Source organism: Blennius ocellaris (genome assembly GCF_963422515.1).
Source record: "Blennius ocellaris genome assembly, contig: SCAFFOLD_163, whole genome shotgun sequence".
NCBI lineage: Eukaryota > Metazoa > Chordata > Actinopteri > Blenniiformes > Blenniidae > Blennius > Blennius ocellaris.
In genome coordinates this window covers 45,001-57,605 of record NW_027662295.1, presented here as the reverse complement: position 1 = coordinate 57,605, position 12,605 = coordinate 45,001, and the positions used below count along the sequence as shown (strand labels likewise).

General features: G+C 51.2%; 2 protein-coding genes across 2 annotated transcripts in view; one reads left to right on the top strand and one right to left on the bottom strand.

Annotated features, from left to right (window-relative positions):
• Positions 1–330: 330 nt before the first annotated feature.
• eif2a (eukaryotic translation initiation factor 2A) overlaps positions 331–12,605 on the bottom strand; it is a 31,239-nt gene continuing 18,964 nt past the window's right edge. The window contains exons 6-21 of the mRNA XM_080521297.1: positions 10,142–10,306; positions 7,839–7,908; positions 7,638–7,703; positions 7,124–7,242; positions 5,454–5,553; positions 5,293–5,375; positions 4,554–4,627; positions 4,330–4,474; positions 4,122–4,238; positions 3,583–3,739; positions 3,433–3,517; positions 3,022–3,354; positions 2,844–2,951; positions 2,361–2,474; positions 1,634–1,699; positions 331–476 (exon numbers count right to left, since the gene is read on the bottom strand). Of these exons, the coding sequence (XP_080377423.1) occupies positions 408–476; positions 1,634–1,699; positions 2,361–2,474; positions 2,844–2,951; positions 3,022–3,354; positions 3,433–3,517; positions 3,583–3,739; positions 4,122–4,238; positions 4,330–4,474; positions 4,554–4,627; positions 5,293–5,375; positions 5,454–5,553; positions 7,124–7,242; positions 7,638–7,703; positions 7,839–7,908; positions 10,142–10,306 (1,871 nt within the window). The 3' untranslated portion in view covers positions 331–407. The remainder of the gene's footprint in view (positions 477–1,633; positions 1,700–2,360; positions 2,475–2,843; positions 2,952–3,021; positions 3,355–3,432; positions 3,518–3,582; positions 3,740–4,121; positions 4,239–4,329; positions 4,475–4,553; positions 4,628–5,292; positions 5,376–5,453; positions 5,554–7,123; positions 7,243–7,637; positions 7,704–7,838; positions 7,909–10,141; positions 10,307–12,605) is intronic.
• LOC308147916 (stress-associated endoplasmic reticulum protein 1-like) overlaps positions 10,536–12,605 on the top strand; it is a 5,826-nt gene continuing 3,756 nt past the window's right edge. Inside the window, exon 1 of the mRNA XM_080521300.1 lies at positions 10,536–10,777. Within this exon, the coding sequence (XP_080377426.1) occupies positions 10,694–10,777 (84 nt within the window). The 5' untranslated portion in view covers positions 10,536–10,693. The remainder of the gene's footprint in view (positions 10,778–12,605) is intronic.

The window sequence follows — 12,605 nt, the reverse complement described above, 5'->3', positions numbered from 1 at the left end:
AAATGGTAAATCTCACTTGTAAAATAAAGGTTTTCATAGAAACCAGCTTTTATTTTCTTCACGTCCAGAATGAAACACTGCTGGTCTACAGGGTCCTGGTCCTGGTCTACACAGTCCTGGTCTACAGGGTCTGCTAGTCTCTGCGACGACTCAGCAGAAATATTTCTAAAAACATTTGTCAAATATCAATAAATATAGTGACATTATTACTGTGTGTGTGTGGGGGGGTGGATGCAGTGGTTACCATGGAGACGGTGGATGCAGTGGTTGCCATGGAGATGTGGTTATCAGTGTTCAGACACAGATGTCAGACTATCCAGTTGGGTGTCACTGGTCTCTTTATTTTCAACACTGTACACCTGTTGCCTAGCAACAAGCTGCAAACACTCCAGAGCAGCAGTGGTGCATCATGGGAGTCCAACCTGAAGCTCCTGCAGCTCCTTCAGCACCTGGGCCTCCTTCTGGATCTTCTCCAGCTGCAGTGAACACATGAACCAGAGAGATGGACACATGAACCAGAGAGATGAACACATGAACCAGAGTGATGGACCAGAGTGATGGACACATGAACCAGAGTGATGGACCAGAGAGATGGACCAGAGTGATGGACCAGAGTGATGGACACATGAACCAGAGTGATGGACCAGAGTGATGGACACATGAACCAGAGTGATGGACCAGAGTGATGGACACATGAACCAGAGTGATGGACACATGAACCAGAGTGATGAACCAGAGAGATGGACCAGAGTGATGGACACATGAACCAGAGTGATGGACCAGAGTGATGAACACATGAACCAGAGTGATGGACACATGAACCAGAGTGATGAACCAGAGTGATGGACCAGAGTGATGGACACATGAACCAGAGTGATGGACCAGAGTGATGAACACATGAACCAGAGAGATGGACCAGAGTGATGAACACGTGAACCAGAGTGATGGACACATGAACCAGAGTGATGAACCTGAGACATGGACCAGAGTGATGAAATCATGAACCAGTGATGAACACATGAACCAGAGAGATGGACACATGAACCAGAGTGATGAAGCAGAGTGATGAACACATGAACCAGAGAGATGAACACATGGACCAGAGTGATGGACACATGAACCAGAGTGATGAACACATGAACCAGAGTGATGGACACATGAACCAGAGTGATGGACCAGAGAGATGAACACATGAACCAGAGAGATGGACACATGAACCAGAGTGATGAACACATGAACGAGAGAGATGGACACATGAACCAGAGTGATGGACACATGAACCAGAGTGATGAACACATGAACCAGAGAGATGAACACATGAACCAGAGTGATGGACACATGAACCAGAGTGATGGACACATGAACCAGAGTGATGAACCAGAGAGATGAACACATGAACCAGAGAGATGGACACATGAACCAGAGTGATGAACACATGAACCAGAGAGATGAACACATGAACCAGAGTAGATAATGAGTTAATGAATGAACAATAAACAAAATGTGTGAGGCTATGAGTGAGTGAGTGAGTGAGTGAGTGAGTGAGTGAGTGAGTGAGCGACTTGAAGGGTAGATAATGCGTAAATGAGTGAATAAAGAGCTGAAGGGGTGAGTGGATGAATGGATGAATCACCTGGTTCTTCTGCAGAACCTTCCCGTTCTCCTGCTGCTCCTTCAGCTCCTCGATGGCCTTCAGCTTCTGCACACAAAGACCAATCACAGCGCAGGCCCCGCCCACTTCCTGTTCCTGCTCTGGTCTGGTTTGGTTCTATGGTGGTTCTGATCTGGTTCTATGGTGGTTCTGTTCTGATCTGGTTCTATGGTGGTTCTGATCTGGTTCTATGGTGGTTCTGTCCTGATCTGGTTCTATGGTGGTTCTGATCTGGTTCTATGGTGGTTCTGTTCTGATCTGGTTCTATGGTGGTTCTGATCTGGTTCTATGGTGTTCTGATCTGGTTCTATGGTGGTTCTGTTCTGATCTGGTTCTATGGTGGTTCTGATCTGATCTGGTTCTATGGTGGTTCTGATCTGGTTCTATGGTGGTTCTGATCTGATCTGGTTCTATGGTGGTTCTGATCTGGTTCTATGGTGGTTCTGTTCTGATCTGGTTCTATGGTGGTTCTGATCTGGTTCTATGGTGGTTCTGTCCTGATCTGGTTCTATGGTGGTTCTGATCTGGTTCTATGGTGGTTCTGTTCTGATCTGGTTCTATGGTGGTTCTGATCTGGTTCTATGGTGTTCTGATCTGGTTCTATGGTGGTTCTGTTCTGATCTGGTTCTATGGTGGTTCTGATCTGATCTGGTTCTATGGTGGTTCTGATCTGGTTCTATGGTGGTTCTGTTCTGATCTGGTTCTTCACCTTCTTTAAGTTCTTCATCTTCTTGTCCATCTCAGTGTCGCCCCTGCTTGGCTCTGATTGGCTGTTGGTGACGGGGGCGGAGTCAGAGGGAGGGGCGGAGTCAGGTTTGGCGTCCTGCAGGAACAGAGTCACAGTTGTGACTGTAGAACCTGAGATAGGTTCTAAGATCTGACAGGTGGAGGTTCTATGGGTGGAGGTTCTACAGGTGGAGATTCTACGGGTGGAGGGTCTACAGGCAGAGGTTCTATGGGTGGAGGCTCTATGGGTGGAGGCCATGACAGTGGACAGGTGGAGGTTCTACAGGTGGAGGCTCTACGGGTGGAGGTTCTACAGGTGGAGGCTCTATGGGTGGAGGCCATGACAGTGGACAGGTGGAGGTTCTACAGGTGGAGGCTCTACGGGTGGAGGTTCTACAGGTGGAGGCTCTATGGGTGGAGGCTCTACGGGTGGAGGCCATGACAGTGGCCAGGTGGAGGTGCTCACCTGCTTGGCGGCCTTCTTGGCCTCTCGTTTCCTCTGGTTCTTGAGCGCCGCCCTGGAGGGCGTCCTGTCGGCTCCCGGGCGGAGGTCCTGCGGCGGCTCGTCGTCATGCTGACAGAGAGACACCTTCAGCTCCACCCTCAGCTCCACCCTTAGCTCCACAGCGGTCCCGCAGACTCACCAGCTTGGCGGCGGCGGCGGCCGGCAGGTGCCTGAGGGCGGGCGGGCGGTAGGCCTGGGTGGGCGGGGCCTGGGTGGAGCCCAGCGGGGTGGGCGGGGCCCGGGACGTGACGGGGCGCTGGGGGAACACGCCGGCGGGGAAGGGTTGCCAGGCCACCTCCCACAGCTCGGCGCCGGCCGGCGCCGCCCAGGCGTGCAGCACGGAGCCGGCGTAGTGCCACACCTTGTAGCCGTTGGCCACGCGCAGCCGCGGCGAGCAGGTGGCCGTCACCACGTGCTCGCCGTCCGGGCACCACGAGAAGTGGGTGGAGTCCGCCGCCTGGGGCCTGGACACCTGGGGGGGCACAGTGAGACCCGTGAGGACTCAAGCGGCGAGGCCGAGGCGGCGCCGCGCGGCCGGCGCACCACTCACCTGCTTGAACTTCTTCACGTCCCAGACCTCCATCTGGCCCTGCAGGTTCCCGAAGCCCGCCAGGACCAGGAGGTGACCCTGAGGACTGAGAGGTCGGAGGTCAGGGGTCGGGGGTCGGGGGTCGGGCCGGCCCCGGGGGTCAGGCAGTACCTGTAGTAGGCGGCGTTCCGGGGGCCCGTCCCGAAGTCGAACACGGGGTCACACTTCAGGTTGAAGATGGTGGCCTTGGCCGGCATGAAGCCGTACACCACACAGAACTCTGACGAGGACGGGCTCCAGGCCACGTCGTAGATCGGACCCCCTTTGGCTGCTCCACAACACGGAGAGGTCAGAGGTCACAGGACAGGTACTCACAGAGGTCGGGGGTCACAGAGGTCAGGGGTCACAAAGGTCAGGGGTCACAGAGGTCAGGTAGTCAGAGGTCAGGTAGTCAGAGAGGTCAGGTAGTCAGAGATCAGGGGTCACAGAGGTCAGGTAGTCAGAGGTCAGGGGACAGAGGTCAGGTAGTCAGAGGTCAGGGGTCACAGAGGTCAGGTAGTCAGAGGTCAGGTAGTCAGAGATCAGGGGTCACAGAGGTCAGGTAGTCAGAGGTCACAGGGGCCGGAGAGGTCAGAGGACAGGTACTCACAGAGGTCGGGGGTCACAGAGGTCAGGTAGTCAGAGGTCAGGGGTCAGAGGTCAGTACTCACAGAGCTGGACTGCAGCCGTCTCCCCGTCCACCCCCAGGTAGTGCAGCGTTTGCTCTCCGTAGTACGAAGCTCCACTTTTGTCCACCTCAGTGCTGCTGGTCACCAGAACTGCTGACGCTGCAGGAGGGGGGGGGGGGGGGGGGGGGGGGGGGGGTGTCAGGAGCAGGACCAGGACCAGGACCAGGACCAGACCCAGGTCCAGACCCACCTTTGCGGTTCCAGTCCATACAGACTCGGTCGGCCTTGAAGAAGCTCTTGTTGGCCAGCGCCGCTGTAGGACCTCCTAGAACCGGGTACTGGTAGAGCCTCACGAAGGACGGAGCTCCTTTACTGCCGGGGACGAAGATGGACACCTGGGGGGGGGGGGGGGGGGGGGGGGGGTCAGTGTGGGGGGGGCAATGGGGGGGGCGCAGTGTGTGGGGCGGCACCTACTTTACTGGGCTGAACTCCAGGAGACAAGGAGAAACTGGAAACCTTCTGCATGTGGAGCTTGTTAGCTATTTGACCTGAGGAGACAAGAGGAGGAGGAGGAGGAGGATGGAGGAGGAGCAGGAGGAGGAGGAGGAGAAGGAGGAGGAGGAGGAGGAGGAGGAGGAGCAGGAGGAACAGGAGGAGGAGCAGGAGCAGGAGGAGGAGAAAGAGGAGGAGGAGGAGCAGGAGGAGGAAGATGAGCAGGAGGAGGAGGAGCAGGAGGAGGAGGAGGAAGAGGAGCAGGAGGAGGAGGAGCAGGAGGAGGAGGAAGAGGAGGAGGAGGAGCAGGAGGAAGAGGAGCAGGAGGAGGAGGAAGAGGAGGAGCATGAGGAGGAGGAAGAGGAGGAGGAGGAGGAAGAGGAAGAGGAAGAGGAGCAGGAGGAGGAGGAGCAGGAGGAAGAGGAGCAGGAGGAGGAGGACGACGAGGAGGAAGAGGAAGAGGAGGAGGAGGAGGAGGAAGAGAGGAGGAGGAGGAGGAGGAGAATGAGGAAGGAGGAGGAAGAGGAAGAGGAGGAGGAGGAACACGAGAAAGATGATGAGGAGGAACATGAGGAAGATGATGTGGAGGAGGAGGATGAGGAGTATGAGGATGAGGATGAGGAAGATGATGAGGAGGAGGAGGATGAGGATGATGAGGATGAGGAAGATGATGATGAGGAGGAGGATGAGGATGAGGATGAGGAAGATGATGTGTTCTTACTGAAGTCGTTCTTCTCATAGAAGTGTAGCTCATTGTTGACACTCCTCACACAGATCGTCTCGTCTTCAGACCAGCTGGGACACCTGGAGACAGCCGTCCAATCAGAGCCAGGCAGGCACATCACCGTCCAATCAGAGCGGACATGCTGAGTCAGCACTCACCAGGACTCCGCCTTCTTCTGGAACAGAGACTTGATGAGTTGTCCACTGGAAACGTCCCACAGCTGGAGGTTAGCGTCTCCCTGAGCAGCGTCCACACCCTCTGTCACACAGTGAGACGTTCTGGAGTGAGACATTATAGAGTGGAACATTCTGGAGTGAGACGTTCTGGAGTCTGACATTCTAGAGTGGAACATTCTGGAGTGGGACGTTCTGGAGTCTGACATTCTAGAGTGGAACATTCTGGAGTGGGACGTTCTGGAGTGAGACGTTCTAGAATGGGACGTTCTGGAGTGAGACATTGTGGAGTGAGACGTTCTAGAGTGGGACACTCTGAAGTGAGATGTTCTGGACTGGGACGTTCTGGAGTGAGACGTTCTGGAGTGAGATGTCCTGAGTGAGACATACTAGAGTGGGACGTTCTACAGTGAGACGTTCTAGAGTGAGACGTTCTAGAGTGGGACATTCTGGAGTGAGACGTTCTGGAGTGAGATGTCCTGAGTGAGACATGCTAGAGTGGGACGTTCTACAGTGAGACGTTCTGGAGGGAGACGTTCTAGAGTGGGACATTCTGGAGTGAGACGTTCTGGAGTGGGATGTTCTAGAGTGGGACATTCTGGAGTGGGACGTTCTGGAGTGAGACGTTCTAGAGTGGGACATTCTAGAGTAGGACGTTGTGGAGTGACACGTTCTAGAGTGGGACACTCTGAAGTGAAATGTTCTGGAGTGGGACGTTCTGGAGTGAGACGTTCTGGAGTGAGATGTCCTGAGTGAGACATGCTAGAGTGGGACGTTCTACAGTGAGACGTTCTGGAGTGAGACATTCTGGAGTGGGATGTTCTAGAGTGGGACGTTCTGGAGTGGGACATTCTGGAGTAGGACGTTCTGGAGTGAGACGTTCTAGAGTGGGACACTCTGAAGTGAGATGTTCTGGAGTGGGACGTTCTGGAGTGAGACGTTCTGGAGTGAGATGTCCTGAGTGAGACGTTCTACAGTGAGACGTTCTGGAGTGAGTAGGAAATTCTGGAGTGAGACGTTCTGGAGTGGGATGTTCTAGAGTGGGACATTCTGGAGTGGGACGTTGTAGAGTGAGACATACTAGAGTGGGACGTTCTACAGTGGGACGTTCTAGAGTGAGATGTCCTGGAGTGAGACATGCTAGAGTGGGACGTTCGATAGTGGGATGTTCTAGAGTGAGACGTTCTGGAGTGAGATGTTCAAGAGTGAGACGTTCTAGAGTGAGAGGTTCCAGAGTGAGATGTCCTGGAGTGAGACGTTCTAGAGTGAGAGGTTCTAGAGTGAGATGTTCTAGAGTGGGATGTTCTAGAGTGAGAGGTTCTAGATTGGGACATTCTTGAGTGGCATGTTCTAGATTGGGATGTTCTAGAGTGAGACATTCTAGAGTGGGACGTTCTAGAGTGAGATGTTCTAGAGTGGGACGTTCTAGAGTGAAATGTTCTACATTGGGATACGTTCTAGAGTGAGACGTTCTAGAGTGAGACATTCTGGAGCAGGGGTCTCAACCTCCGGTCCTGGAGCCCCTCCATGTTTTCCAGGTGATTCAATGAGCAGCTCGTCTCTGGCTTCAGGACATTCGGGGGACGGAGACGTGGAAAACATGCAGGGCCGCGTCCCTCCAGGACCGGAGGTTGAGACGTCCCAACATGTCTTACTGGAGTACGGCTGCCAGGTAACCAGGATGTTGCCAAGAGGAGAGAAGTCCAACAGAACCGTCTTGGGGAGGTCAAAGGTCATCGTCTCTGAACCGTCCACAGTCTTCACCACCGAGACCCTGGGGAAGGGGTGTAGAGGGGTTACAGGGGGGGTAGAGGGAGGGTTACAGGGGTGTCGAGGGAGGTAGGGGGGGTTACAGGGGGGTCGAGGGAGGTAGGGGGGGCTATAGGGGGGTCGAGGGAGGTAGGGGGGGGTTACAGGGGGGTCGAGGGAGGTAGGGGGGGCTATAGGGGGGTCGAGGGAGGTGGGGGGGGCTCAGGGGGTCGAGGGAGGTAGGGGGGGTCAGGGGGTCGAGGGAGGTAGGGGGGGTCAGGGGGTCGAGGGAGGTGGGGGGGTCAGGGGGTCGAGGGAGGTAGGGGGGCTCTAGGGGGGTCGAGGGGGGTCAGGGGGTCGAGGGAGGTAGGGGGGGTATCAGACTTGGTGCTCAGAGACAAAAGGTGGATGAAGACGTACTTGTGTCCGTCACACCAGGAGACCAGCTGACCGTCTCTGCTGAAGGTCAAACACCTGCTGACCCCACTGCGCACACACACACACACACACACACACACACACACACACACACACACACACACACACACACACACACACACACACAGGGTGTGAACAGAGGCAAACACAGCAGGTGTAGCAGGGTGCGTTTCATTTGTTCACCTCTGGAAGGCTGCATGTTGCTCAAACTGGGGGGGTCCACTGAGCAGGGAGGTCCCCCCGGACCCCCGCACTGCAACACACACACACACACACACACCAGAGGTTAGTGAACAGTGAGGACAGTTAGTTAGTCTGGTGAACGGTGAGGATAGTTAGTTAGTCTGGTGAACAGTGAGGATAGTTAGTCTGGTGAACAGTGAGGATAGTTAGTTAGTCTGGTGAACAGTGAGGATAGTTAGTCTGGTGAACGGTGAGGATAGTTAGTTAGTCTGGTGAACGGTGAGGATAGTTAGTCTGGTGAACGGTGAGGATAGTTAGTTAGTCTGGTGAACGGTGAGGATAGTTAGTTAGTCTGGTGAACAGTGAGGATAGTTAGTCTGGTGAACAGTGAGGATAGTTAGTTAGTCTGGTGAACAGTGAGGATAGTTAGTCTGGTGAACAGTGAGGATAGTTAGTTAGTCTGGTGAACAGTGAGGATAGTTAGTCTGGTGAACGGTGAGGATAGTTAGTTAGTCTGGTGAACGGTGAGGATAGTTAGTTAGTCTGGTGAATGGTGAGGATAGATAGATAGATAGTCTGGTGAACAGTGAGGATAGTTAGTTAGTCTGGTGAACGGTGGGGATAGTTAGTTAGTCTGGTGAACGGTGAGGATAGTTAGTCTGGTGAACGGTGAGGATAGTTAGTTAGTCTGGTGAACGGTGAGGATAGATAGTTAGTCTGGTGAACGGTGAGGATAGTTAGTCTGGTGAACGGTGAGGACAGTTAGTTAGTCTGGTGAACAGTGAGGATAGATAGTTAGTCTGGTGAACAGTAAGGATAGATAGTTAGTCTGGTGAACGGTGAGGATAGTTAGTTAGTCTGGTGAACGTGAGGATAGAGAGTTAGTCTGGTGAATGGTGAGGATAGTTAGTTAGTCTGGTGAACAGTGAGGATAGTTAGTGTGGTGAACGGTGAGGATAGATAGTTAGTCTGGTGAACAGTGAGGATAGTTAGTCTGGTGAACGGTGAGGATAGATAGTTAGTCTGGTGAACAGTGAGGATAGTTAGTAAGTCTGGTGAACAGTGAGGACAGTTAGTTAGCCTGGTGAACGGTGAGGATAGATAGTTAGTCTGGTGAACGGTGAGGATAGATAGTTAGTCTGGTGAACAGTGAGGATAGATAGTTAGTCTGGTGAACAGTGAGGACAGTTAGTTAGCCTGGTGAACAGTGAGGATAGTTAGTCTGGTGAACGGTGAGGATAGTTAGTTAGTCTGGTGAACGGTGAGGATAGTTAGTCTGGTGAACAGTGAGGATAGATAGTTAGTCTGGTGAACGGTGAGGATAGATAGTTAGTCTGGTGAACGGTGAGGATAGTTAGTTTGTCTGGTGAACGGTGAGGATAGTTAGTCTGGTGAACGGTGAGGATAGTTAGTTAGTCTGGTGAACAGTGAGGATAGTTAGTTAGTCTGGTGAACGGTGAGGATAGTTAGTTAGTCTGGTGAACAGTGAGGATAGATAGTTAGTCTGGTGAACGGTGAGGATAGATAGTTAGTCTGGTGAACGGTGAGGATAGTTAGTTAGTCTGGTGAACGGTGAGGATAGTTAGTCTGGTGAACAGTGAGGATAGTTAGTTAGTCTGGTGAACGGTGAGGATAGTTAGTCTGGTGAACGGTGAGGATAGTTAGTTTGTCTGGTGAACGGTGAGGATAGTTAGTCTGGTGAACGGTGAGGATAGTTAGTTAGTCTGGTGAACGGTGAGGATAGTTAGTCTGGTGAACAGTGAGGATAGTTAGTTAGTCTGGTGAACGGTGAGGATAGTTAGTTAGTCTGGTGAACAGTGAGGATAGATAGTTAGTCTGGTGAACGGTGAGGATAGTTAGTCTGGTGAACGGTGAGGATAGTTAGTTAGTCTGGTGAACGGTGAGGATAGATAGTTAGTCTGGTGAACAGTGAGGATAGTTAGTCTGGTGAACAGTGAGGATAGTTAGTAAGTCTGGTGAACAGTGAGAATAGTTAGTTAGTCTGGTGAACAGTGAGGATAGTTAGTTAGTCTGGTGAACGGTGAGGATAGTTAGTTAGTCTGGTGAACGGTGAGGACAGATAGTTAGTCTGGTGAACGGTGAGGATAGTTAGTTAGTCTGGTGAACAGTGAGGATAGTTAGTTAGTCCGCTAAACGGTGAGAATCGATAGTTAGTCCGGTAAACGGTGACGTCAGTCCGGTAAATGGTAAGGTTAGTTAGTCCGGTAAACCGTGACGTCAGTCCGGTAAACGGCGGGTCTTGCGGTCCCGGTAGAGAGAGAAAGGCGCGCTCGGCGGGCTACCTGCTAGCAGCGGGACGGGCGGCGCCATGTTTCCAACAACCGGAAACCAGGGGGCGGGGCTGAGCGGCGTCAACAGTGTAGGAGGCGGGACTTCCGGTGCCACATCAGCGTTGAAAAGAATAGACGTCATCTCGAACATCCGGGTAGGACGTTTCAGAATAAGATCTTTGGCGAGTCCGAGACACAGAAACGTGAAGGAGAAGCGTCAGAAGCTGTAAGAAGAGAGAAAACAACGAGGACAGAAGGAACCAGGCTGCGCTGAAGCAGGGAACGTAGATTCCATTAGACTTTTATCATTCTCATGTAAACTCGTCTTATTTCGAACGATCCCGCAGGAAATAGTTGCCATTGTGACGTCAGCGGGTCGGGGGCGTGGTCAGCCGGATGGGCGGGGATCCAGCTTATGAGGACGTAGACAAACGGTAGTAGACGAGAGTTGAGGAGCCTCGAAGAGTAACGCAGAAAGTAGCGTAACTAACAGAATCCAACCAGCAACCCGGAGGACGAAGTTACAAGAGGAAGAAGGAGAAGAAGAAGAAGAAGAAGAAGAAGATGGTGGCCAAACAGAGGATCCGCATGGCGAACGAGAAGCACAGCAAGAACATCACCCAGAGAGGGAACGTGGTCAAGTCAGGGGTGAGTTATCAAGACTAGCTCTACCAACACCTCACTACCGACACCCGATCACTACCAACACCTCACTACCAACACCCGATCACTACCAATACCTCACTACCGACACCCGATCACACCCGGTCGGAGAACAGATCGATACATCGGAGCTCCTCCATCTGTGACCAAGTTGATCCGTTTAACCAGCAGGAGCTGATCATGTTGATCGATCAGTGGTTGGTTCAAACACGCTCTGGGGTGTCTTTTAATCTCCCATCACTAAACAGTTTACTAAAGACAGCTCGATAACCAGTCAAGTCGATAACCAGTCAGAAGCCAATAACCAGTCAGATCAATAACCTGTCAAGTCGATAACCAGTCAAGTCAATAACCAGTCAGAAGCCAATAACCAGTCAGTGGTTAATAACCAGTCAGATCAGTAACCTGTCAGATCAATAACCAGTCAGAGGTCAGTAACCAGTCAGAGGGTAATAACCAGTCAGATCAATAACCTGTCAGATCAATAAGCTGTCAGATCAATAAGCTGTCAGATCAGTAACCAGAGATCAATAACCAGTCAGAGGTTAATAACTAGTCAGATCAATAACCAGTCAGAGGGTAATAACCAATCAGATCAGTAACCTGTCAGATCAGTAACCTGTCAGATCAGTAACCAGAGATCAATAACCAGTCAGAGGTTAATAACCAGTCAGAGGTTAATAACCTGTCAGATCAGTAACCAGTCAGATCAATAACCAGTCAGAGGTTAATAACCTGTCAGATCAGTAACCTGTCAGATCAGTAACCAGAGGTTAATAACCAGTCAGAGGTTAATAACCAGTCAGAGGTTAATAACCAGTCAGATCAATAACCAGTCAGAGGTTAATAACAGTCAGATCAATAACCAGTCAGAGGTTAATAACCAGTCAGAGGTTAATAACCAGTCAGATCAATAACCAGTCAGATCAGTAACCAGTCAGAGGTCAATAACCAGTCAGATCAATAACCAGTCAGAGGTTAATAACCAGTCAGATCAATAACCAGTCAGAGGTTAATAACCAGTCAGATCAATAACCAGTCAGAGGGTAATAACCAGTCAGATCAATAAGCTGTCAGATCAATAAGCTGTCAGATCAGTAACCTGTCAGATCAGTAACCAGAGATCAATAACCAGTCAGAGGTTAATAACCAGTCAGAGGTTAATAACTAGTCAGATCAATAACCAGTCAGAGGGTAATAACCAATCAGATCAGTAACCTGTCAGATCAGTAACCAGAGATCAATAACCAGTCAGAGGTTAATAACCTGTCAGATCAGTAACCTGTCAGATCAGTAACCAGAGATCAATAACCAGTCAGAGGTTAATAACCAGTCAGAGGTTAATAACTAGTCAGATCAATAACCAGTCAGAGGGTAATAACCAATCAGATCAGTAACCTGTCAGATCAGTAACCAGAGATCAATAACCAGTCAGAGGTTAATAACCTGTCAGATCAGTAACCTGTCAGATCAGTAACCAGAGATCAATAACCAGTCAGAGGTTAATAACCAGTCAGAGGTTAATAACTAGTCAGATCAATAACCAGTCAGAGGGTAATAACCAATCAGATCAGTAACCTGTCAGATCAGTAACCAGAGATCAATAACCAGTCAGAGGTTAATAACCAGTCAGAGGTTAATAACCTGTCAGATCAGTAACCTGTCAGATCAGTAACCAGAGGTTAATAACCAGTCAGAGGTTAATAACCAGTCAGAGGTTAATAACTTGTCAGATCAATAACCAGTCAGAGGTTAATAACAGTCAGATCAATAACCAGTCAGATCAATAACCAGTCAGACGTTAATAACCAGT